The 27214-nt window shown below is 42.1% G+C and overlaps 1 protein-coding gene across 2 annotated transcripts in view; it reads right to left on the bottom strand.

The window, feature by feature from the left end:
- Positions 1 to 1720: 1720 nt before the first annotated feature.
- Positions 1721 to 27214, bottom strand: part of RCOR1 (REST corepressor 1) — an 84533-nt gene continuing 59039 nt past the window's right edge. For both annotated transcript variants that reach the window (XM_061464049.1, XM_061464050.1), the window contains 9 exons: positions 25273 to 25325; positions 22102 to 22263; positions 19414 to 19532; positions 15812 to 15890; positions 11371 to 11565; positions 10306 to 10383; positions 9521 to 9578; positions 8746 to 8975; positions 1721 to 6146 (listed from right to left, as the gene is read on the bottom strand). In XM_061464049.1, coding sequence (XP_061320033.1) covers positions 6105 to 6146; positions 8746 to 8975; positions 9521 to 9578; positions 10306 to 10383; positions 11371 to 11565; positions 15812 to 15890; positions 19414 to 19532; positions 22102 to 22263; positions 25273 to 25325 — 1016 coding nt within the window. In that variant the 3' untranslated portion in view covers positions 1721 to 6104. The remainder of the gene's footprint in view (positions 6147 to 8745; positions 8976 to 9520; positions 9579 to 10305; positions 10384 to 11370; positions 11566 to 15811; positions 15891 to 19413; positions 19533 to 22101; positions 22264 to 25272; positions 25326 to 27214) is intronic.

The following is a 27214-nucleotide window of genomic DNA, read 5'->3' as shown; positions in this document are numbered from 1 at the left end:
CAGCCCTTTCAGCCTGAACTCCAGCTCCTACCATGTGGTGTGAAGCAGCTCCTATCCTAAGGGAAAAGTGCTCCGTGCTGTCGTGTTGTTCTTACTCCATAGCTTGCAGAGGTAGGAAAGGCCTAGAAGTCACATACATGTGTTCTGGAAACTACAGTTTCTTTATATATACATATTCCCATTCTTAGTTAAGGTCCAAAGCTTAAATAAGTTCAGACTTTAAATCACATAGGGCCGATGCCTTAAGACTTCAACACTGAAAGTTATCAGGTATCAATTTACGTAGGAAACAGGCTATTAGGAATACAGCACTTGAACGCCATTCAGCATAAATTCAACATTGCATTTCCATTTACAAATACATACCATCATTAGGTAGGAACATAGGCCCTCTGGTTTTAAATAGAGTAGCATTTGCACTACTCACCTTTGCATCTGGACTCCTCAGGAGATCCCTCAGGTATGTATTTGGGCAGAGGAAGTTGCCGTTTCCTCACCTGCTTATGCTTCCTGATTGAAAGGAGGAGAAACTCCTTTCTGTGTGTTTCTCTCTGTTCCATTTTTGTGTTGGGGAAGCATGGGCAGGAAGGGCTGAAAGGTATTTGAGTCAGATGACTCCACTAAAAAGGTGGATCACTACCTTACAACATTGTTTCCATATTCACTGCCACCAGAAAAATTAATTTCCAGTAAGGAAACACACCTAACTCCTAAAAATGCTGTCTGTGCTTCCAAAAACCCAAGCACATCTCCCTCCAACCCCACCTGCTTTACACTGTAGAAAGGCATGACTTAATTCCGGCCCTCCATACACTATGGCACTGCAAACCACCACAGTATCTTGCAGGATTAGTTCTGCTGCATTTAACACACGTGAGCAAAGCAGAAAATGCCTTGTCATCTGCCCTGTGCTAGCTCCCCGGCTTACAAAGCACCACTGGTACCCTGCCCAGTAAATGCAATAGGACACCACCAGTTTCCCCCAAACAGCCCTTTAACATCCTGTCCATGCTTCTGCATTTGGTGCGTATTGCACCCAGCATGTGAAGACAGAAGATCCCTGAAAACCCCAACGTTAACCCCTGTGCAAAATTTCCTGTTTTTCTGAGCATCTGTGATAGCAACATCTATGTACACACTGTTAAGCTTCAAGGGTAAGAATTTCCTTTTCCTGTATATTTTAAATGCTTTTTCATCATGGCTGGACAAAGATGCTGATGATGTTAACTTGTCCGGCCAAGTTCTAGCTCTTTGCAATTAGCACACAGCAGTTTATTCTTCAGGTGTCCATCCATACACTAACAAGCTGGATGCCAACTCTACCCCTCTATCGCAGTATCCCAGTCACACTTCTTCTCAAACATGAGAGCTGCCTCGTGACAGCACTGCCCATGCACTGGAGACGATGCCCAAGCCAGCAGGACTGCAGAGCGCACAAGCTGGGGAAGGAATATGCTGTGCCATCAAGAAAGGAGCTGCAGTATCTCCAGGGCCACCAGCATGAACTGCAGGAGGTAGCTCCAGCTGAGAGCACTGCACCAGAGGCCACTCAAACTTCCCCAAAGAGCAGGACTCTGCCCATCAACACCAGAAGCAGTTCACCTGTACTCCAACAACACCTATGCACAGAACGATGAAACACAGGAACCTGGCTGGTTCTCCTGACCAACATTTGAAAGGTAGGGGACCAATTATGTACCAGAACCACATTTTACATCAGTAACATTTTACTACATATTTTATTACATCAATGGCTTGAAAAAATTTTATTTGATGTCAGCAAACATTGGAAATCATAGAAAAATGAATTATGTAGAATTTCACAAGGGAATTTACCCCACTACAATTCCTCATACAGTAAAATAATTCAAAACCAAATGTTACTTTTCAGTGGCTAAGCAATTTTATAATGCTATGAACATTCATCACAGTAAGTGTGCTGAATAATAGAAAACAGGCAAAAAAGACATTTAAAATCTTACAACAGCATTATGACAACATACTTTCTTTAAAATCCCAACGAGTATTTTATCACTTCAAAAGCTATACAGCATTTCCATTATATTTGCAAACTTAACCTTATACATCTTTTAAAATCTTGAAAAAACTTCTTTTAAGCAATCTATAAGCAGTTAACAAAATTGATAAAATCTACATAATGGAATACTATACACTCCAGTATAAATTTTATTTTAGGAGAATATGAATGTAAACACTCATTATTATACAACATGCATAGACTATACTGACCTTCCATTTTCTGAACGGTAACTTTCACTGCAATTGTGCTTTACTATCAACAGGAAAAGCTGCATTAATCCAGGGAGTGGCAGAAAGTATTTGCTTTAGGGGCATTGCACAAGATCACTAGATTTTGACTTGCTGAAGACAAGCTGGAGCTAATAAAAATATTTTTTCTTTTGCTTTCTTTCAGTTTTTGGTGAAGAGTAAATATCAGCCACTCATCGTGGAATGGGCTATGCATAATTTTATACAGACTTAAAAAAACGCATTATCAGGGAAACCTCCTACGATACTTTTGCGCTTCATTGACTTGGAGATTTATGGTCAGAAATCCAGTGGTCAAGTTAGTGTAATGCACTGTTTGGCTCATATTTGGTGTGCAAGAATACCAACAGCATGTTAGCGATTAAAACTGAAGTTTAAAGTGACAATGAGAATATTTTAATACATAATGTTTCAGATGTATTTGTGCAGGAAAGAAAAATGTCAGGACATTGCTTTAAGAGAGTAAGAATTTCGCTCTTACATTAACTATTAAAAAAGTGTTCTAGTGGATGTTTATGGGGTCTTCCTGGTTGCAAATTTTAAAAATATATATTAAGAATTCATTATCCCCATTGGTATTAAATATATCAAGACAACCATTGTGGTTGCACTACCAGTTATGGCTACTATGGTCTTACGCATCTGATTGTACATTGTTGCTATACTGTTAAGCACAACTGAGGCATGTATTTTTTTCCCTTGGTTATCAGAAATTGATCACTGTTTCAAACCAGTTAAACACGAATATTCAAGTAACAAGGTCATTTTTATGGATAAGCAAAAAGAGAAGTTACCTAGCACTTTGCACAACTACATAAAAATTAAATAGAACAAATGAAATTTGTTTATGCATATGCAATACACTTTTATATCTTTAAGATCTCTAAAACTAAAACTTAAACTATCATTTTCTTTGACGATACCATATTTTGCACAATAACTTATACTTAGGAGAAATAATTTCCCATTTTCCACAATATATATAATTATGACATTCACATTGATAGTTTAAGAAACAAAATTTAAGTGAATATTCTATCTTATGCAGTTATCTTTGTGGACCCTTCTAATCAGAATGCAACCAGTTGATGTATCTAATGCTTGACCCATTTGAAAAAAGGAGAGGGTCTTCACCAAAAAAAGACCAAACCATTTAAACTTTCAAAGCTAAAATGATTTTATTGCATTTAAAAACATAAAGAGAATTTAGAAAACTAAAGGTTTAAAATAGTGCTATTATATTGTACGTATTAACTACAATAAGATAGCAGTCAACTGAAAGGTAATTAACGACTTTTTTCTTCCTAATATCATGAATGACGCATGTTTCTCCCTACCCCTTAGGGATAAAGGCAAAACACAACTTTTCTGATTATAAAATGGACAGATTTGAGGGCAAAACTCAATGGAAAGTCCTCATGGGTGGCTTTATTCACCAGCAGAAGTTTCTCCTGAGGAATTTCATCAGCTGGGATGCAATCTCACAGAACCCTCTCACACTGGCAAGGACCTATCTCCACGCACTGGTACCAGCAGGAGGCTGAATACCACAGTATTTCTAACGAGCGGCATTGCTTTACACCAGAACTGTCAGCAGAATTCACAGTGCTATTTGCCTGGTCTTTAATTCTAATTCACACTGGCTAACAACTAGTGTCCTTTCCCACAAGAGACTCCCAACTCCAACTGACACCGGACTGAAGGAACATCTACAAAGCCACCAGAGCTGCCAGTTCACATCAACAGCTGTAGAGACACTGACAGAAGCTTGGGATTACAGGTTTCCAAAACAGAGGATAGGGAAGAGCTCCTTTCCCTCCTCCCATCACCTCACAGGATCTCTCTGGAGCTACCAGAACGAAATGGCTCAGAAAAAGCTGCAAAGTGGCTGAAACAGGCCCTTTTAGGGCTCCACACTCTAGCTTGCCCTAGCAAACGCCTATCTGCTCCTTCACCTGTGTACTGTCGCTCAATTTCTGATGCTGAATTACTTCCCTCACACAAGACCTGGGAAGGAGACCATCTCACTGGTACATGAGGCTCCCCTCTCCTGCCTTTCCTTCGGTTGCATCTGCGTTACAGGAGGTACAGTCACATCTGGCTGTTAGCCAGCTGGCATTAGCATACCTCATTTAGGTACAGAGAACAGAGCCACCACAGCACACAACATGGCCCAGCCCAGCAGCTCAAACATCAGCACCAAGTTCAGGGCTAGACTCCAAGCTGCAGCACCTCAGCTGCAGGCCAGGATACGGACTAGCTCATTTCAGGTTGTGTTAAGAGAAACTGGTGCCATGCGTTACTGTGTGCCATCTTGGCTTGAACCCTCTGTAGAGGAAGGGAGGCAAAGAAGGTCCTTTTTTTCCACCTGAAAAGACAACAGGTGGTTTCTTCCAACATAATTAACCATTTTTAAATGCTTTGTGACTAGTGTTATTTTGCAGCTTTCCACTGGACAAGAAGTAATACTGCTGTTTCTAGCTTCTCTGAACACTATCTGCTCGGCAGTCAGTAACCACCTTGTTCAAGGTGTGAAGTCCTCAGGCAGGACTTCCAAGAATGGCTCCAGTTCAAGCCAGTTAGACAGACCACAGCATAGCACAACTGAGCAGAGGGCTGGGAATTTGAAAGCTGCATGCACCAAGTATTTGGAAAAGCACCTCTTAGATTTTTAAATTGCATATTTTGGTTCAGAACATGAAAGCAATGTGTGCTTCAGAAGGGTTAAAATGGCCAATGAAATTAAGCCAGTTCTTCTCCATTAAACTTAGAGAGGCCAAAAAACTATCTGAAGGTTGAATTTTGTGCTCCAACCCTTATCCAGACTTCCAGTGGGAGAAGTAGTTTGATGTCTTTGGCAAACAGCGCTCCGAAGAGGAGTGAGACACTGGGACAGGAAGTGACCTATGATAGCCAAATGGAAAAAGGCACGTATTCCAAAAGGAGAGGCACCAGAGAAAGTTGTTTTGACTTAATCCCGCAGAGGATCAGGAAAAAGAAAGTTGTGTAGCACTCATTGAACAGGTTACAATGCAAATGCTGAATGCCAGGGGTTAAATAGCATATCAAATGTTTTCAGGTTATTTATTCCCTTTTGCACTAAATAAAAGCCATTAAAATATACAGGAATAAAATGCTCAATTAGGGAGCTTTCTATTAAGTGAGAACACACAATTATAGTGGAAAGAATTGCACAAACCAGAAGCATAATGATTTACATCTACAACCTTGGACTGACCAAACCTTCAAAAAGACATTTCCTATCACTTCTGCATTATTCAAAATTGCTTGCTAACATGCCTTGTCAGTTCAGAACAAACCTGACACTACTGGCATGTGCACAGGCCTCTCTCCTTTATAGAAAGCTCGCTAAGAATAGTGTCATCGTAAGAATGCACAGGAAGCAGAGACCACAGGGCCATGCAGCAATACGCACTTATACCCTATGGACCAAGTATTATAAGAACTCCTAATGTGTAGAGTTACAGTGGGGCTGCCAAGGAGTTCCTTGTTCTGCAGGTTGGTCAAGATTTACAGACAGGTGTTACTGGTTCTAGAAATCCCCATGCTTACACAGGATGTTGATGAAATGAAGAGCTGAGCTACCTGGGTGCTTTTGAAAGAAAGTGGAGGCAGTATGGAGGAACGAGGGGAGATTAAGGCAGATGTAGCACAGAACTGGAAGCATTTGCCTTTTTTTGGTAATAGCTGCTTGTCCATAGATATGATGCAGATGGCTGTCTGAGGTTTGCTAATACCTGATATCCTGGATAACACAGTAGTCAACACAAATTGTTCTAGGCTACAGCACCTTCTCACGAAGCAGATGCATATCTGACATCAAGAACAGAAGTAGCCTGGAGGGAAGGGGGAGGGGGGAGAAAAAGGACACGTTTAGTTTAAAAATGATTACACATAGGCCTTGCAGCTCCAAACTTCACCCCGGGTCCACAGTACTGAAAGCAACAAAGATGACAACCTGGCAAAAATGGGAAGAATCTCAACAACTTCCCCTATTCTGAGCCACACTGGGATTTGTCGGGAGTGTAAATATAAAAAATGAAGACTGGAGTTGAAGCTGCTTTATAATGAGCAGTCTCGCCTCCCCCCTTCAAAAACAAACAATAAAAAGGAACTGTGACCACTTGCTATGAAAACACACTGAAGGGGAAAACCCAGAGCAGTCAGAGGGCTGACAAAGCTTTTACTAAGCTGGCAGCCAGACAAACAAGGCATGCCAGGGGAGAAAGCACCAGAGAGGTTTCTGTGATAGTCCAGCAAAAGTCTTCTCCTGGCTACTGCTGACTTGAGTCCACCTGACTTGACCAGCTTGAGCACCACGCAAATGCTCTCCAGAGCAGGCACCAGCCACACAGTACTGCACAGCTCAGGAGGGGCCAGGCACACCCTCCTAGACCACACAGATCACTGATGTGATAATTCCAATAGCATTTCACTTTGTCCCCAGAACAACTCAAGACAGGCACCCAGTCAGCACTGTGCTTATGTTATCTCTGAAGGCAGCAGCATCACTTTTATAGCCAGCCTGAGCAGCAATATCCGACAGGCTCAGAGCATCGTGGCCATTAGACATCCACTGTGCAACACCCTTGTGTCCCTTCCTTGTGCATCTTTTTAAAACCGTGCAGACCTGGTAGCTACAATCCCCTTCATGCTGCCAGCACCTTCCTTCTCCCAGCCATGACACATCAGTTCCTACTGTCCAGAATAGGCTTCATCAAAACCACAAGCCACATGGTGCTAGTCTATGTCATACATGATATGTCACAGCTGGCAGCTTACTGCCAACCCTGCCTGGCCCCTGCCTGTGTCAGCATAGTGCAAGCAAGCTCTGCCCTCATACTTTAGTGCACTGCAGGGCACAGAGAAGCATCTCACTCCTGCAATAGCTGCCTTTTCTCTAGGCTTTGCAACTATTCCCAGCAGCCTATTGTTTCAGTCCCCTTTCCACCACTCAGCACTTGCTCAGCTCCAGCCTGGGCACTTTTCATCACTGGTTTGGGGAATGCAGCTGCTGCTCCACCAGTCATGTCACCAGATCTTGCTGTCTTGCCTCCACTCCCCCCTCTCCTCTGCTAACTTGCCTGGGATTCTCATTGCTCCAGTATCCAGACACTTGGCCACATCACCACGCTCCAGTTACTGCTGCAACCATTTTCTTCCTGTCTCAAGCAAGACTCCCCTTTTTTGACTGCACCTTTCAGGAGCAAGGGGGTATTTGAAGCCAGGAAGAATCTCAGAGGGCTCAGAGAAGAAAAGCTCTGCCCTGCCAATAGACACAACTCCACTGGTCACAGGAAAAGACAGTGACACAGGCCACCTGTCTTTCAAATGGATAGCTACATATTAAGACCACAGCTGCTTTGCTCCACCTCTCAATTCTGGAAGACTGACAATTTCACTCATACTGTTCTCAGAAGGAAAGTTTTTTGAGTTTGGTTTTGTTCAGCTATCATACCTCTGGATCTAGTCCCCAGATATAAGCATCTTTGAATAACACATTCAGATTTGTGAAGCAATGAAGCTCTGCTCCCTGAATGTTTGAACAGTAACATATGGGTGAGCCAACCATAATCAGGGCAAAAAAAATATACAGTACACTGAGAAATCTTTAGTCCATGTGAGACCAAAATTCATCTTATGCTGTTGACTGTGCTTACAATTAGCAGATACGGCTTTTGTGCCAAGCCATCTTGTAAAATTCAGCCAAAGGGATTCCTAGATCAGACATTTTTTAACACGCAAACCGCTAGAGGGGTTTTTTTTTTTGCAAGACTGTTGTAGTATTACATTTTTGCAAATAACTTCCATATTTAGACACTCTACAGTCCTTAGATAACTTCAAACACAAATTGTCTTTGGAGAAGCGTTAACTCCATGCAGCGCCATCAAGGAGAGGCTGTTTCTAGAATCTGTCTTCATAGAAACTCTTGTAAAATCAAGGAAACTTTGCCTCTACATCATTCCAGAGTGAAGTGTCACACACTCGCCTTTTTTACAGCTTTCTTCCCTTCCCCCGAGTGAAATCACTCCACGTCAAAACTGAAAGGTTGAGCTTTGTCTCAGAAGACTGTACGGTCCCACAAAGCCAAACCTAAAACAGCTTGGAGAACTGAGCGCAGGGAAAACATCCAAGTGAGATAAAGATGTATGGGGTTTCAGCAGCAAGAGGCATTAAAATGTCCATGTGCTGAAGAGACGCATACACTTTCAGAGGGCTGCAAATAAATTGTTCTCTTTCCACTTTCGTACATGTTTGGAATTCCCAATTCCAAAAATCTGTACTGAAATCTGTATATCCAGCTGAAGCAAAATATGCTCAGATTGAAGATTGTCAAAAATGGCTTTTGCAAAGAGTGTGTATATATATATACACACAGCCCTATCCGAAAGGAGCTCAGACTGGGAATTTTAGGTGACTTAAATAGGATTTACCTCATCTTCCTCTTCAGACATTTTAGTGGAATTATCAGGGGATTTTACAGGCTTCTGGCTGTTGGCTCCATTTGCCTCCTCTTTGCCATGCTCTGCCTCCCATTCCTGCAGAACTTCATCTATGTTGAAACGACGTCGATAATTTACAAAAAAGTTTTTCACTTGCACCACAGATTTGTTTCCAATCACATCAGAGATTGCCTGAAAGTCTCGTCCGTATTTCCTGATTGCTAAAAACAACAAAAAGAAGCAAAAAAACCAACACGTTATTTCCACAAGGACCACAAATCAGGCTCAAGTGACACAATAAGAAACCAAAGGTGAACTTCTGTCAAGGTCTCAATCCTTTCTCATATTAATCCAGGAAAAAAAAAAAATTGCACATGAGACAGTTAAGCCCTGGAGAAGAGAAGAAGATAGATGTGCAATAAAGACAGGTAGAGCCAAATCTAAAAGACCTGTGTAAATCTGCCTGTAGTACCTGAGAAGTCACACAGGCAAAGAGCATAGCAGTGACTTCCAGTACAGTTTCACTTTCTGAAGGCTTGGACAAGCAGATTATTTGTAAATATTCATATGGAGCAATTTATACTGCCCAGGGAGTGGAAGAGGGGCTATTGCTTCCTTGTTCAATTCTGTTCTTTGGGCATTAATACACAGCAATGTCAAAATGCTTCATTACCCACTGAAGTGGAACATCTCTGAAACGCAGCTTTGATTATTAGCAACTGAAGTAAAAAAAAAAAAAAAAGAAAATCGCCATGTAGTGCTATACCTTGCACAGCAAGAAGCTGCTCATCCGTGGTCCAGCGTGCATTAAATTTCTGAGCAACCTAGACAAAAAAAAATACAAAAACACATAGGTAACTTCATTTATATAAGCAACAACTTTCAGTTGTATCCAAGCTCATAAAAACCTCATAACAAGGAATTGTTAGTCAAAACTCTATCATTCCTTTTAATATCAACGTCTTCAACAAAGAACTGCATACGGCATCCATTCATCATTTAGCTGTGACATACACTGACCAGTAAGTCATGGTAATACAAAATGATACAGAATGGTCTCAACAGATAACCAAGAGCCACACTCTTCCAAAGCAGCTACTTGTTTTTATCACAGACACTCTCTGTAATCTTGGTCAAATTATTTCCAGCATGAGGTGGAAGAAACCAGCAAAACCACCAAGTGCCAAGAAAAGATGGGCCATTAACTTCCTCTCCTGTATTTTCCAGTATTCAGAGCAAAGCACTACTTGTCTCACAGGGCATACGGATACAAAACTGTGATATATATATATACACACACACACACACACACAAAACGTGGTATATGCAAAACGTCCATACTTCATTAGAAACCACTTTCACAATCACTGCTCTTTCTTCTCATCTCTCATTTCCATTTCACAACAACAATGAATACAATAGCGGTCTTGGTTCACACTAGCAACTAACAGGACACTGGTAGTAGCTTATTAGCAACCTCAATAGCATTGGTATGTAAACACATATCAGCATTTATCTTCACAATAAACAAGGGTCAGAAAATGATCCTACCTCTGAAAGTCTGTATTGTTCTATACCGCCTTCAAGTTTTTCTTTGAGTGCGCTGTTTGTCTGCTTGATATTCTGTATCTGAAAAGAAAGTTTAATCCCTTTAACAAGGATTTAAAAACAAAAATCTTCGGACAAGCCTTCTTCCAGCAGCCGCAGCGGGAACCACACAAGCTCAGCATTCCTGTGCTTCTCACCACCTCTCTTTTCCAAGAAGAAAGTCTGTTATATTGGAATAAAGCAATGCAGAAGCATACCAGGAGATCCCATTTATTCTATCCTGTCTGCAAGTTATTTGGAGCAAGAACTGCCCCAACTTCCAGGTCTGTATAAAGCTCAGCATAAGAAGAAAGGCCCTGATCAGAGCACATAATGAATCAAAGACTGCTAGAGAGCTCCGCTTCTCCCAGAGTGCCAAGAAAAAGGCTTCAGGGCAAAATACCAATTCTATTAAGTTTAATAAAGAGCTTGAGCCAGATCTCTGCTTTAAAAAGTAAAAATGTTCAGCTCTAGGAAACAGACTCATGTATTAAACCTGTCTTTACTAACAGGTATTTGAAAAACATATGTTTACAAGGCAGATCCATCAGGGAAGCAAAAGCTACATAGGGAAGTTTGTCTTATTCTCTCAGACAGGTATCATACAACATGCCTGTTCAAAAGTAACATATGAGAAGGCAAAGGAAAACTGCTGCAGATGGAAATCAGATACTGCTGAAATGAATGTCACAGTCCATAGTTAAAAAATAAGGGACCCTGAACTGCAAGAAAAACGAAGCACCAACACACGTTCCTTCAAGTCAGTGCTATGGGCTTTTCCTTGCTTCACTTCACATACAAACTAGTTTTGCCCATAGAACTAAAACGCAAGAGATACAGAACACAGGGCTGCATTAGTTTATAGCACAAGGCTAGCAGTTTATCAATTAAGCCACATGAACTGCAGCAAAACTGTCCAGCTTTTTGTGACAGCAGAACTGTCAAGCTACACAATCCTGTGAACTTTCCAGACTGTGACAGGCACTACCACCAAACCCAGCAGTTATTCTTGAACTATCCCATCCGTACCTGTCGTTTGATTGAGACTAATTCCATGTCCAGCTGTCTGAGTACAGTGGTAGCAGCTGTCGCATTGGCAGAAACAGCCTCCACATCTTCTTGGGAAAGGAACATTCCTTTGGGAGGTTTCCTCTTTGCTCTGTTCTTTGCCTGTGTACTGTGCTTCTCCTTCTTCACCTGAGGAACGGTTTCAGCGGGCGGCACCTGGCAAACAGCAGTCACTTTACAAAACTAGATCTTTAAAGATCCCTTCCAAAGCAAACCATTCTGTGACTCTTTTAGCCATTGTCACAGGTTGGAGAATTAAAAAGCTTGCAGACGTTTTTTGCTTTAGGCGGCATGTCATGAAAAAACCATCTTGTATAAATGTCTCCTTTCTTCTAGGCAGCTTTCAATGTTAACAGAGATACTAGTTGTCTTCTCTGCACATTCTCATTTTGGGAGACAAAATGCCCAATTTTCCAGCAGTTAAATATTCTGGTTATTTTCAAACACTCCAAAACCTCTCTTCTTGCTTTTGTCACCAGGCCTGCACACATCAGTTTAACTGAACACCAGAAGGAAACAAAGTGGAGCTTGGAGACAGGGGAAGAATGCAACTGGAAGAGTTTACAGAGCCTTGTTTTTCTACATGTCAGACAGGAGAAGGAATAAGCCAGTTTATTTAAAGGCTATATATAAAGAAGAGAGATGACTACAAAGTAATTCTTAGATTGTTAGGCAGTTTCTTGGAAGCCAAGTTTTCTTCCACAGTACTGATACATCAACTGTTCCATTAAACTGATGCAGTTCTGACCACAAATAAAATTTAAGTCTCTTTTGGAAAAGGGAATATTTCACACATCACTCATTATTTTTACACTTTCTGTCTCAAGCAAAGAATTAGGCCCACACCTGTAACAGGAAGATTAGCTAGGATGTTATACTACAGATCCTTCAAGAGCACATCCGATTCTCTAATACCAAAACCATTTCTTGCAGAAGTCATTTTCAACAAGCACATCATACCCAAGATTTATTACCCAGTGGCTGGAGCCTGGCCAAGAACACTGAGAAGGGTGACAGGGAGAGAAAAAGCAGAGGAGAGGCCACACGTCTGAAATCCTCTACTTGATAACTACCAGCTTTAAACACATTGGCTTCACTTGGCACTATTGTTTCCCTGCTAATTTGCAGCTACATGTAGTTTCTAAACAGCTTGCAGCATTTGCTCATTAGTGAGCATTAAAATACTCACACTAAAATCCACATAAAGCAGAGCACAAAGCCACCACACAATCATGAGGCTCTGCCTCCTGAAGACTAGCAGGCCCCAGCACAGCTGCCATTAGATAAAAGCTTGCACCCTCTTCATGGGCTCAACAGCCAGAGCCACACAGGAACACTAATGTGGACAATTGCCTATTCTCAACTTTTTTATTCCCTCCTTTAGTGCAAAGGACTCCATGAGAGACAATGCCTAAGGAAAGCCCAGGAGCAAAAGATAATTATTGCTGTTGCAGGATTTATACCACCCTCAAAGAGAAGGGAGTGATAAGCAGGAAAAAACAGACTGGTTTAGCTATGAACAAGTGACGTAAGCTCTGCACTCCGCTTCAGAAGCTAGCACTTTGATAACTGAGCCAGGTAAATTATTCAACATGGATAGACATTTCAGATGTATTCATATTTCATCTACATACAAAATTTCACAGGGTCATGCAGTAATGCCTCACAACAGGTTCAGGCTGTAGGCTGACCAACACACAATGCCTGCAGTGCAGATATCCCAGAAGCCTCAACATTAAAGAAAAATGAAAGCAGTTTTAAAAGGTTGCTTTACATGGTTCAAAGAACGTGAAGCTCTTGTGTTGTGGACAAGAAGCCAGAGCTCCAGCAGAATGGGTTTTGACAGCTCCAAATGCCTCCAGGTCCCAGTGATACTGCACAGGCTCAGAAAATTTGAACATCTACCCTGTCTTGGAAACTCTTGCTTTCCTGGCCACACACATCTCTGTAGAATTAAAGCAATTAATGAAAAAACATAAAGAATTAAAATACAGGGAATTATCAGTGCTATTTATTTAGACATTGCCACTACTAACCACTACACTTCCGTCTTACAAACCCCTTAATACAAACAAGGTCCCCTTCCTCAGATTTCACTGTGTAAAAAAGGAAGACCAATCTATCTCAAGCCATGTAAAAGCAGGGAGGTGTTTTCAGGAACAGGGAAGAGGTGGAGAAAGCAACTCCAGTTCATGACCTCAGTATTATGGAACCACTATCTGTAAGAAACCTGAACAGTTGCACTAACACTGAATGTACTAAAAAAAGAGAAAAAGGGAAGATTCGTCCCTCTGGTGATACCCAAAAGAAGAAACAAATGAGAGATTTCAGGTACTCTGAGAAATCCCAGTATTACTCGGCAAGTCATACAGTAACTGACATGTCTCAGAGCTGGAAAAAAACATCTCTATGGGGTTGGGACAGAGAGATTCTTTACGGTAAGAGTCCCGGGCTAATAGCACATGACCAGGCCTGCATGTCTGACCATGTCATTAAAAGAAATCTAACAATTAAGAAAGAACACATCATCCTCCTGGATACCTGCTCTCTCTCAAAGGCATTTTCAATCAGCCCCAGGTTCAGGCACTGCAAAATCAAATCACATTATCTCTGAATAGGCTATGCAGGTTCTCAGCTTCATTTTAGCACCCAGTACTATCCCCTGTCCAGAAGGGTCCCCACAAGGCTGCCTACCATCACACACTCGGCCAGACTGCACATGCTCCATGAGTTCTGGTGATCTCTTTCAGAGCACTATGGCCTGTACTGGTGTGGCAGGGAGGGCAGACAGCCTCCTCCCATACAAGACTTTCCACAAAAATGCCTTGATGGTAGCTATCAGACATATGTGATCTGGTTTGGCCTTACAACAGAGGCAGCCAAGTTGGCAAAGAAATACCTTTATGTCTTTCTGCAGCAACTTCAGAGCATGCCAGCATTGGTAGAGAAGGAAATAATAGTAAAGGGGACTGAAGGGAGCTTTCTTACAGATGCAAGCATTCAAAGAGCCTGCAGAGAAATCTAAACTTGAAAACTTACTAAAATAATGGGAAATGAGATTATAGCCTTAATTATTTACAAGACACAATGGAGTACTGAGATTTGCAGTTTAGCTAAGTGAGGGCCCTTCTAGCTTGGGTATTGCTGAGGCTTTGGAGAACTGTCTTTTGTAAGGGTGAATACAAATGGATTCATGTCCACTCTGCTCCTAGGAAGTCATCAAGGATGCCAGCTCCATCAGAAGCAAAAGGCTTTTCCAGAAAGTCTAGAGAGCACCCTGGCATGGGTGAAGAACAGACAAGAATGCTGTGATTTTTTTCAGTTATTTCCATTCAAAATACTTAATTAGAGAAATTAATCTCACTGACAGTGACTGACAAAACAGCTACTCTAAGATTTCCATTCTGCCTGTGTGCAACCATGTTTCTAAATATTTCTAGTGTGTTCCTTTTTTCTCCACATACACCCTTTTAAAAAACAACCTTAAACTGAAAGAAAATGACAGTGGGAGAGAAATCATTCTATGAGAAAACAGGAAAGGGAATTACTTCAAGGAGAGAAGGCCTTAGGGTAAATGCCTTCCTATAACACTCACACATACAACCCACACTGCTGCTGAACAGCAAGGCTTTTTTTTTTTAGTAACAACTAGCAGGCTATACACATAAAAATGAAGCATACACTTTCCTGGTAAGCATCACAGACTAGGTTTTCAAAACTGTTACATTTGTGTGGCTATTTTCATCCAGAACTCTATGCTCACTTAAAATGAAGTATTTTAAGTGAGTTGCAAGGAGTCCATTTCAAGTAGACCAAATATTCCATGTGTATAATAGCAGGCTAAGGCCCCCCTCCCAGACAAAATGAACTGGCCACACAAAAGATTTCTCCTTTACTGTTCATCGCTGTAGTTGCAATTCTGGTGCCACCAAAATCCTCAGAATTATTATGAAGGATTTCAGTACATCAGGATAGTCTAAAGTGTAAATAACCATGCCCTTGCTAGTCTACCTAGAACAAATTAATGGAAATAGCTCCCCTCCACCAAGCCATCTCAGCAGAGATGTAAGTGCTTCCACTCCATCTCCACATAGTTAGGTTGATTAAACCATCACTGCATGTGGTTGAAGCTAACACAGTCAAAGACGGAATCAAAAAGACCAGAAACATTCACATAGTACATTATCATGGGATGGCAAAGTCTTAAATTTTCCCAGCTCCATCTGTAACAACTTATTTGTCTATACTTGCCTTGATCTAAGAATAATTCTTAAGACAATTCTTTTCTTGTATGACAACTATACAAAGCACAAATAAAGAAAATTAGATACTGTCAGCTTCTACATGAAGTAGCTAGTAAGTAAACACTTTTCTTTGTACAGTAGTAAGAAAAGATTTATACCTCCTTTTTGCTCTCCTTGTTTTGTTCAACTTCCATATCAATAGGGTTATTTCCATTTGCTTCCTCCATTTCATCCTCACTGGAAGACAAAAGCAAACAGTATTGTATTAGTTTGTGAGGCTCTTTTTCTATAAATAGCATGCTAGAAGAAATGCATGGATGCACTAGCAAGTCCAAGAGCTTTCCCTCCTTTTAGTGCCAGTGTGTTTTTTTAGGGGCTGGGATGTGCTTTTTCATTTGGGGTTTTATTTGGTTTTGGTTTAAATAAAGAGATTCTTAACTGTAAAGATATGAGGACCATGTTTTGTAAAAGAAGACTTCTCTGTACTGTACTTGACTAAAATACACCTGCTCAGATGAAGGTACACTGAATTGATTACACAGGTTATCTTTTAAAGAACATGGGACACGCAGCATTTTATCTTCACACAACCTAAGACAAAGAAACAAAGATTTAGAGTTACAGCAAGTAGCTAACACTGGGATTTCATACATCTCCTTAACATTTAGCAAAATAGACATGCACAAGCTGAACTCCCTCAAGAACAAGCATAATGAAATGGTGGTGGTTTGAACCCCCTCAAGAACAAGCCCAAAGAAATGTTGTTGGTTTTTTTTATCATCCCCCCAGTGACATCCTCACATTTCATTCTCCCCTGGAAAAGAAAAAGAGGTTATCAGTTACAGAATAGGAGCAAGCACGAAACTTGGGCCTTATTGAAAGTGATCTTGGCACACCTGGCCAGTTTGGCTTCATCGGAATTTCAATCAGACATTAAATCATATCTATTTTCACAATTTAGAATTTTTGTACTGTACACAACTAAAGTTAATTGCACCATTTGGGATGATGCCCCCAAACAGAAGAAATAAGCTGATGTAATCAAAGTGGTTTATTGTTTGGGTATTTTTTTATTAATAAAAAAATAAACCTATTTTGTCATGCCAAACTTTCCAGCCTGGGACAAGGAACTTAAGCTAGTGCAGGTATGTAACATCACCATGAAAGACAGGGCTGTGCAGGAAAACCACAGCAGAAGTTGTGCTGGGGTGCTGCAGCCAGCAAGGGTGTGCTCACACTGGAGCAGGGACAGAAGGCATAGCAGGTGCTAGGTGAGCACGGCTGCTGCCTCCCTGCTGCAGCGACATCCTGGGCAACTTAAGGAAGAATGTACTGCCAGGTGGCTTGAGCTGGTATTCATCCCCACAAGAGCAGTCACTTGTGCAACACATGCAAGCGCTTCGAAACTGCCTGGCTCACCAGCTCATCCACAAGAATACTTAGCTTGTGCAATCACAAGCACTCCCTCCCAGAGCTACATACACAAAGCCCCTCACACACAACTAAGTACAGCTACTGAAAACCTGGTCCCCAATGCACTGGGAGCTATTTTAGTGACAATGTGAGGGGTTGGGGAATTTCCCTGCCTAGCCACCAAAGAAATAGAGCAGTATCTGAGTGAGATACTTCAGACTGCCTCTTCTCTTAACCCCATCTTCAAAAGTGCTTCCTTGTGTTCTCACCTTGGTTGAGATTTCAGCCTTTCTGCAAAGTCCGAAACCCCCATGGCTTTACTGTGCTCTGTTCCAGCAAGTTCCCTAGACATGAGCTAGACACACACACACCCCCCCCCTTTTCTGCAGTTTTAGACATTGATTGTTATTAACTGAAGAACATTTCTGAAGTTTTGCCAACACCCAATGGCACCATGCAACCTCAAAATCTAGCAACCCCGAGCTTCTCACACAGCTTTGCTTCCACCCCCTGCATGGCTGCACTGACAAATATTTAGGGGTCTAGGGCTTTTGACTATTTTACATGATGGAGGGGAAGATGGGAAAATCAAACCAAGCTGATGGCCTGGTGCTTAGCTTGCTGCAGATGTAAATCAAATTACACATCTCCAATCCAGCTGACTTCCTGAAAGGTTACAAGATTACAGCACATGGCAGCCTATACAGTTCTTTTCCAATCACCAGATGGTCTGAGGTGCTGCTTTTCCCAGTGAACAGGCATTGGTATCAAAGAGGTGTGTTTCCAAATTGCAGTAACTTCATTTATAAGCACAAAACAAAAATAGAGGTAGGATTAAAAGATCCTAAGCTACACAGTATGAGACAAACATTCCTTATAAAAGATACTTCCCCCTTCTTAAATTAGTGGGAACATTTTAAAAAGCAGAATGGGGAGAAGAAAAAAACCAAACCAAAACATGAAAACCAAAAACCATCAAGTCAGCCTTTGCAGAGAAGGGAAAACAACAGAAGGGGAAAAGAGACCCAGGTCAGAGAAAGCCAGCCAAATACTGGACAAGTTTGCTGGAAGTATTGTCCCTGGCCCTGCCTGTTAAGCAAGTATTGTTGATCTCATGGAGAGATGAGAGAGGTTGAGTGAGTCACTGGTACAGTACAGCTCATCCCTGGAAATGTTTCTTTCCCCTTCCCAAACAGGACTCAACTCATACACACTGGAGCCAGTAAACAGCTCCCTGGGAAAAGCTTTCACAGAATTTTGCCCAATTATATTAGGAAATTTCCAAAGCCAGGCACACCTCAACTTTGGTCTGCAAAGACATGAACTGCATTTTAGAGCAAGTTGAGAAGGCACCTGCATAAAGCTGGTGCTATTCAGAGGTGGAGCTCACCACTACCACCACCACCACATACGTAAGGCCACTTCATTTCTGAGGTTCTGTCAGCTCCAGAACTAGGAGAAGTCACCAAGCGGCAGCTCTAACTGTACAGATACTTCTAGCAATACACACAATGCCACTGGCTGACATACCTCCAAGGGCTTTCATAGGTATATAGGAAGACGAACTTGCAGACAAAACTGCACAAGCAGGAGCCAAGCTCATCTGCTTAAGCTCAGTGGCTAGTGGCGTGAACACCACCACCCTCACCCCAAATCCTAATGCACCCAGCAGTCCTTAGGACACCTCTGCCAGAAATCACCCTAAATTCTCCTGTGCTACCCTCTTCTCAGTCACTAAAAAACACCATCTTAACTTCACCTTTCCCAGGAAGTAACACTTAGCCTGACAGCCTAAAGGTTTTCTAAGCGAAAGGTGGGGGAAAGGCCTGTGTGTACATATGTACAGGCTGACAGGTGCTGCACTAGAACCTGTTCCCCATGAGGTGCACGTTCTCACTCTACTAAGCATCACATGGAGGAAACAAAGGCAGATTTCTAGCTGTTTCATTACTTCCTTAGAGTGTCCTGCTTATCAGCTTTTCTGGCTCTGCTGACAACAGTGCCAATCAGCTTGCAAATAGTTTCAATTTCATTTTCTCCACACTCAAGCAGTATTAAGAGAAAAAGCCTCTGGAGTGACGGGACACTGACCACTGCACTAGAGGACACTCAGAAATTGCACAGTGTTGAAAAGGGAGTGCACCTATTTGCTGACAGATTTCTTTTGGCTTTAAACAAAGCAAAAAGATGCATAGCAGGGAAGAGGCGGGGGGGGAAAGAAGGTGTGGTACGAGGAAACATTTTGGGGAAAATCCTACATCTAGTTTCTTACAAGCTAACAGACCTCTGAGATAGTCTAAAGAAATCAGCGTGCGTCAATACACAGCCTTTCTGCTTGCAAACCTACCTTTCCTCACGTTCCCTTTTTTGTTTACGAGCATGACGGTCCATCACGCTAGTTTTAGTCCTTGTCTTCTTCCAGGAGTAGTAAAATTTCACCAGGCTGGCTATTGATTTGTCAGGAAGCTGTAAATTAAACATGTATCCTTTTATATGCTTATATGTAAAGTATCCCCAGGAGGTCATATACAATCGGGTCTGGTTTTGTCAAGGAACATCTGATCCCTCTACTTTGGGGTCTCTTAAAGGCTCAAGGCAAGGCAGGTCTGCAGCCTTTCAAAAAGAATCTACGGGAGAGTGTTCTAGGTTAGTGCTACTATTTAGAACATCAAAATCTCTAAAGAGCATCTCAGCAAGCCTCCACTCACCAGCCGGGTAGCTGGGTTCCCTTCAGAATAAAGGAAAGTATCAAAAGCAAATCCAAAACGGGGCCTTGAAACTGAGATAACAGTTTTAAAAGCCAACAAAGGCATGTGTAAGCAACCACAGGAACTGCTGAATTGCAGGCTATACCCCAAGCATATCTTTGATGTTTGGTTTAAAAAGACTTATTCACACAATTCAAATGATGAAGTCTATTCACAGGTCTCAACAAAAGACGTTTTCAAAACTTTACTGTATGGTGAACTGAAGATACAGAAGAACACGACTCTCCCTCTTTTTTGTTTTGTCCTCTCACAGTAATGTAATTTCCTCGTAGCTATGAAACATCTGCCTCCAAAAAGCATGAAACTACATTAAGACTAATTCTCTCCTGAGGTACTCTGCATGAATGTACTTATACAGGACTTTTACTTCCTAGAAGTCCAGCCTTTCCTGCTGAATAAAACATGCTGCCTGATTCAGCTTGGAGGGCAGGATGGGTGGGGAGGTAAACAAAACTGTGAGCAAGAGCCAGAACTCTCATTCAGATAAAACTGCAGTTTAAGTCTTCACTTGAGATAAGCCTGGTTCTCAGACTGCAGATTGACTTCTGGTCCTAAAAACAGATCCCACCAGAACTACCATCCTGGCCCACAGCTGTACAGTGGCATACACCCATCTACAGTAGCAAAACATGGGTGCTATGTCAATATTATGCTGCCAATAGCCATGTAGCAGGCTGGTATGCTGGAATCAAAAGAGTTCCACAGAACAAACTTGGGGACAAGGCTGCTCATGACAAACATCCACTTGGCTACAAACACATGCTAAGAGTGCCAAAATATCAGAACCAGCTCCGATAAATAACATAACCCAATTCTTACTCTCTGGCTCCAATGACTTCTCCCCTTAGTTCTAAGCTGCACTGGTGCTAATGGGGCAGCATATATAAACTAACTACTAACATGCTCCCAAGCCATTGATTCCTGTCCCCAGCTAAACACAAAGCTTCATGCCATTTAATTCCTTTCATGCAGGATGGCTTTTCTGGGAGCAACAGTAAAAAAATATCTTTACCTAGGGAACAGTGCATGAGCTTGGCCTCCCTGTATAGGAATGCACTTCACTCAGGGACAGAGTCGTGCTTCTGCACATAAAACAAATTGAGAATTTCCTGCTTTGGCATTTCACCAAGCAATAGGCCAGGCTTTATCTTCTTGGTTTTCCCAGGACATTCCCCTTTCTTCCCTTTTCCCCCTCTTCCCCCTGCTATGTAAGAACAAAGGAATAAAGGAAACAGCTTCACCCTTCAGGAGTACAGAACTCTCCAGACTGTGTTAGCTGTCTATAATATGCACAAGCCCTGTCATCTGACCCAAGGGAGTGGGAGACCCTATGACACAAGAACATTTGGAAATGAACACCAGTGAAGGAATATTCAAGGAGGACACGAGAAGAGCCCCTTCCTGCCGCCCTTTTGAAAAGGGACCTGGTAGTTTTCCTTCTTACTTGGAGGCAAGTCATCTTTCACTTTTCAGTGGCATCAGCAACACAGACCCTCACATGTGCTTTAAAGAGGCTGAACAGACTGCAGCAGGCTAGGCTCACTTCAAAGGGTCACAACCAACATAACTGGGTCCTGCTGGAACACTCAAGAGGCACTTTACTGAAGGAGAGCAAAGAACAAAGTCTGGTTCCCACACAGGTGATGAACTACTTGAAGAAACACTCGATATATAATTAATCAGAATAATTTTTCAACCCATCCTGTCCATCTTTCAAAAGAAAATTGCACACACCCCTTTCAGACAGAAACCTACCCTTGAAGTTTTCAATCACAGTTTAAAAATAATCACTGCTAACCAAAAGCAAAGGACTGAATGCTTCCAATAAACCTCTACCACAACATCCACGGACAGTTCCAAATCACATTAAACACAGACCTCACTGTCAAATAAAATGAATTCCTAAAAAACATGCTGTAAGAAAGGAAATCAACTTGGCACAGAGATGATCTTTGTGTGTGGGTGGGCACATACATACAGACCATGCCTGAACTTCAGCTGAGACAAACACTCATAGCATGCAGGAGACTGAAAACTGTCATTTCCCACCAAAATCATTGCACAGTCAAAGTTTATCCTGAGCCAGAAAAGCACTTCAGGAAAACACTTCCACAGAGACTCTGCAGACAAGGTTGGTTGCTTCTATTAATGGTAATGCTTTCCCTTTAACATCCCCTTTGTCTTGTTCTGTCCTGACAGGAGGTCAGTACAGTCCGCACTGAAGACAACAGTCAGACCGCCTTTTCCATTCCTGTGACTCCACTTACCATCTGCTGGATTCTGTGAAAGGTTTTCCCATGGAAACTAAAGGCCTGTTCAAACAAGACCTTGTCTTCCACTGTCCACTCATCTGGAAATGGAGTGAAGTTTGGCAGATCTGCCAAAGACTTCTCGATGTTGTGCTTGTGCCAAAACAGCATCCCGAGGGCCTAGAAATAAGGACACCAAGAGGACAACTGTAATCACAAGGAACATTATTATATGCATGCAAAGGGAGAGCTACAGCATTTTCCTAAGGTGGCATGTTAAACTATTTTAATGCTCAGCTACATCAGACACTTTTTCATGTGCAAGAAACCTGGAGTTTGACCTCCACCCTGCTAGGACTGAAAAGACCAACTTGAAGTTTTTCCAAACCACACAGGTAGCAATGTAATATGAGAGTAGCAACAGAAAAGGGGGAGAAGAAAATTGAAGAAATTACTCCAACTTTACTGATCCTGGTATGCACATTAAGCAGACTTCGTGAGACTACCTAAGAAGCAGGCTAGACTAAATGAAGCTTCTTGCCAGTGCTAAACTCCATTTCCTGTGCAATTAGGAAGTCGGTTTAGTTGATGGGAGTTTTACAGTTGTTCAGCAGTCTCTTTCTGAGGGGAAGGAAGAAAAGGAGGAGACAATGAGGGAGGAACTGGAAGAAGGAAAGGCAGAGAGCATGCACAACCTTGACTTGCTGCTAAGATGTCCCTGGCCTGAAGAAGGAACAAATCTCATTTTGGGGGCTGCTCACTTGCTCCCTTGAGAGATGCCTCATTTCACTATCACAGTCTCTGGTTCTCAGTTCCAATGACAAAGTGCATGCAGTGTGCTTCACAACCTGCAAATAGTCATCCTCCTGCCATTTCCAAGACCCTAGCTCACAGCCACTCCTCTCGCGTGCAGCCACTTAGCGTTAGGACACATCACTACATCTGGCAGGCCAGCGACCACCACAAGTCATTTTGGGAAGGCCTGACTCCGCAGAGCTAGAAACCAGCCCTTTTGCAATGGCAGTAAAGTGAAAACAATCCCTAATATGCTGAGTAAAACATCAGAGTAACCTGCTCAGCATATGCAAACTCAGCTCAGGTTTCACTGCTACAGTTACCCTCATCTATTAGTTTCACCCTGGCTGCTCAGAGCTACAAAATCCCTCCAAGTTTGGGGTTTCCCCATTACACTTCGCTATGCAAAAAGCAGTTTCTTTATGGGATCTTGATCCCCTGAGATTCAGCAGACAGCATAAATATTAGTGTTATCCAAGGTCTTGTCCTGACCCTACTGGCCTCTCAGTGCTGTCCAGGCATCCTCTACCCCCTTTTGCCACCATGCAGAACAAGAAGTAGTCTTGGCTGCACAGTCACCCACTGTGGAGATGTCACAGGGGCCACACAGCGACCAATCCCCATCCACTCTGGCAAGCATGGAGTCAACATAAAAAACCCTGTTTTGCAGTTACAAAGAATTGAGTTCTCTCCCCTACCATTCCTTCAGCTTCAGATCTGTATCAAATATCACTGTGAGAAAGCAAGTGGCACAAGGCAAGGGGAGAGAAAGAACAGAGATATGGGAGCTGCACATGGCACTGATCAGCCAGATGGATGGAAAGGCACCGGGCAGGGGAGCACCAGCACATGCCCCAGTCACCCTGCCAGGCAGTTCACCATATCCCGCAACAAACTGGCACATCTTCATCTGCAAAGGCAGGTCTTGGGCAGGGCCACACAGAGAAGAATGGGAACCTCTGTGTGATGACTGTCAGCCAAGCCACCTGCACAGAGGTCCAAAGAGACCAGCTGTCAGGGGGATGCATGTGTGGGAAAGGGCTGTCTTGGCCAGCAAAGCCCAGAGGCAGTGGCCAAACTCTAAAGTGAGCTCTGACTGGCTTCCAGGGAGGCCGTATCAGCTTGTCCATAACTACCCTGCCAACAGCAACTCTGATAATACCTGCTAAAGAGAGTGCCCCTTGGTGATACAACAAATCATCCTGACTGGAAAGCCTTGACACTTGTCCTTAAAATACAAAATGAATACATGGCTTCCAGAGTGATACAAGCTAGATCCTCTCCACTTATATCCTAGAAGTGCCTAGAATAGCTGTCTAGGAAATCCCAAAGGGCCTGGGAAACACGTTTAACTCCAGAGTGTTATGAGAGACTGCTAGGGAAGGAATAAGAAAATTTTTAGGAGGGACATATTTATAAATTGATCAGTCACTTCACATCCTGGTGTGGCGAGTCCCATAACTCCTACTTCTATACACAGAAGGAGAAAAACAGGGAGAAAGACTCCAAAGAATAAGTGGGAGGCCTGCAATTCCAACATTAAAATTAATGCAAATCTCCATTAGCCAAACTGAAGTTCTAAAAACAAAAACATTCTGTGGTTGCCCAAGACCATCTCTTTTGGCAAATATTATCCACAATACCCAATACTAGGATATACCTATCTCAAATGAAATAAACTATCTTATTTTCATTTAAGTTCACAGCCTTTTAGTGCCTTCATGTTCCTTTTATTGCTGTTTTCTGCTCTTAGAAACTATAATTACTAAGTCTCATCATTCCTGGCTTTGCTGAAAAATTTGGTGGCTCTCTCAACTTCAATGTTCCTGCTCCACAAGAAGTCTTTTTGAGCATGAGAATCAACCACTGGAAGTCTGACTCAAAGATTATAGCAGTCATTTAAATAGAAACCCTTTCCCATCCAAATCATGCACTTCTATGCTCATGGCCTTTGCCTGAAAAATTTCATAAACTCTCATTTTCTTAGAATCCCTTTGTAGAGAAAGTACGTAATTTGCCAATACAGTAAGTCACTCAGATTCCCCACCTTCCCTTTCCAGGGAAGTATTAGCGCATAAAGAAACTCCACACAGAAAAGGGGTTCAGAAAGTGTTCAAGAAGTAGCCGCCATAGGAAGGATAACACCCATGGCCAAATTCTGTTACAAATTACAATGGTTTTGGTTTTCTTCTGAGTCTGGATGTAAAACCAGGGGTGAAATCCATATCCCCAGAGCACCATTTACTTTTAGGAACCATCAGTTTTGGGAGAAGCAAGAGGGGAGGAAACACAGTACAGAAGGGAAGAAGCAGTGCTAGGCAGTCAGTGTAAGTCATGTTTTAATACCTGATGAAAAAGATTTTAAAATAAAGTAAGTATTCAAAAAGTTGTTACCTGTTCCATATTGTATCCATGCTTCTCTTTAGCAATGGCAATATATTCATCCACTGAAAAACAAAAAGAAGGGGTAAGAATATTTCATATAATCTCTCCTCTTCCCCCTTCTAGTCTAAAACCCAGTTCTGTAGCTCTGACTCCAGCCACAGTCATTGCATTCTCCACAGATAACTCAGGAATAGCTGCTGTTTTCAACAATTCCGGGAACCAAAAGAAGGGAAAAACACCAAACAAACAAACAAAAAAAAAAAACAAAACAAAACAAAAAACCACAAAAGCAACAAACCAGTCAAACTACTACATTTTTTCCTTAACAAGCCTATGTGATGCATGATATCCAATACAGTTCCAATACTGCTGAAACACAGAATATAGTATTTCAAAACTATAGACATGACTGTCTCAACCACTTTTTGTTGTTTTGGTATTTTGGGGGGCAGGGGTGGTTGGCTGGTTGGGTTTTACTGTTTCACTTTTTGTTGTTGCTTGCGTTTTGTTTTTGTTGCTGGGGGGGGGGGGGGGGGAGGGTTTAAATCCAGTTGCTTTTTCTTAAGAACAAAAATCCCCAGACACAATCCATACCTTCCAGTACTGCCAGACTCCTAGTGTTGCACAACCACTGCAGATATCTTGATGAATTTTTCAGCCCTTATGCTTCAGCAGTTTTCATCTTGGACTAAACCCCACTTCTAAGTATTATTAGGCCCTCATGAGCTTTTAACCTTTGCAACGTGAAGATGCCCTGAGGAGTTATACTTTGTATAGATGGGACTAAACCCCAAATGTCTCTTTCAGTATGAGTGACTGAGATTATATTATATCCAACACCACACATTTGAGAAGACTGGATCAAAGTCTGTATCAGTGGTAGAGTTCTGAAGTCTGTGCCCTTGTGCTTGGTCATTATTAAATGATATTAAAGAATAGCATCACCCTTGGAGAAAAAAATTAAATGTACAAGCTAAAAGGTGGGACTCCTACTTCACCTAATGGACTGGAAGATGCTGGAAGCATTGTTTGTCTGTAGGATCATCAACATGCTATACCCTGCTACACTTACCACAACAGAACTGATACACACAGGTAGAATTGTCCAACACTGGGATAAGAATGACTTCCAAAATAAGTCACGCAGTAATAAACTCAAGTATTATTCCTGCTTCCTTCTCTGCAGATACCCAGGGCAGGATGCAAGCAAATTCCTGGGCTAAGCAACTTCAGAAGAAAATTATTCTGTGCACACTGCAGCTAAGGAAGCCACATCTCCCATAGGTTGGGCCTCACAAATAACTTCAGCTTTCAAACGTGCTTCTCCCATGTTTTCTGCCCTTATGGACCCTAGCATGGGGTCTCTGGTCTCTAATAGTATGGCATTTCTTAAAGCCTTTCCTTCAAGCTGGGACTTTCCCCAAGTTTTCCTTCACCCTTCAAATTAAGCAATAAAATCAAAAGGTATTGGGAAAACAAAGAGGACAGATCAGAAAATGCACAACAGGAGAACACCAGCCTCTTACTTTCATCTTGTTATCAGTGGAAAGAAATTAAATCTAGGTACTTGAAGTAGATGTCCCATCTTACTAGACAATATGACATGTGATACCAATATCAGCCCTTCATTTGGAAAGGAGATGTATTCATTAATTTTTACAAAAAGGTGTTGCAAAAAAAGTGCTGTGTTAAGTGCCCTGCAAAAGTACATGAAAATGTTCACACAGGCACACATGGCAGGAGAAAATCATGCACTAAATACAAGCACAGTTCCACTTCAGCAAGGGCACTCCATGAGGTTCTTGCTCTTCCAAGCTCCCACCTGCATATAACTGGGACTCCAAAGGGGCAGACAAGCCTGTTTGTTGGACCACATTCTGGATACATTCAATAAAAGTTTTATTAGCCCTTTGGAGAAAGATGTAATCACCACCATTCATTTGCACCCTGC

The sequence above is a fragment of the Pezoporus flaviventris genome, unplaced genomic scaffold, assembly GCF_033815535.1.
Source record: "Pezoporus flaviventris isolate CSIRO_AGI_PZ_B2104156 unplaced genomic scaffold, CSIRO_AGI_Pfla_v1 ptg000036l, whole genome shotgun sequence".
In the NCBI taxonomy this organism is placed as follows: Eukaryota; Metazoa; Chordata; class Aves; order Psittaciformes; family Psittacidae; genus Pezoporus; species Pezoporus flaviventris.
This window is presented reverse-complemented; position numbering and strand designations above follow the sequence as displayed.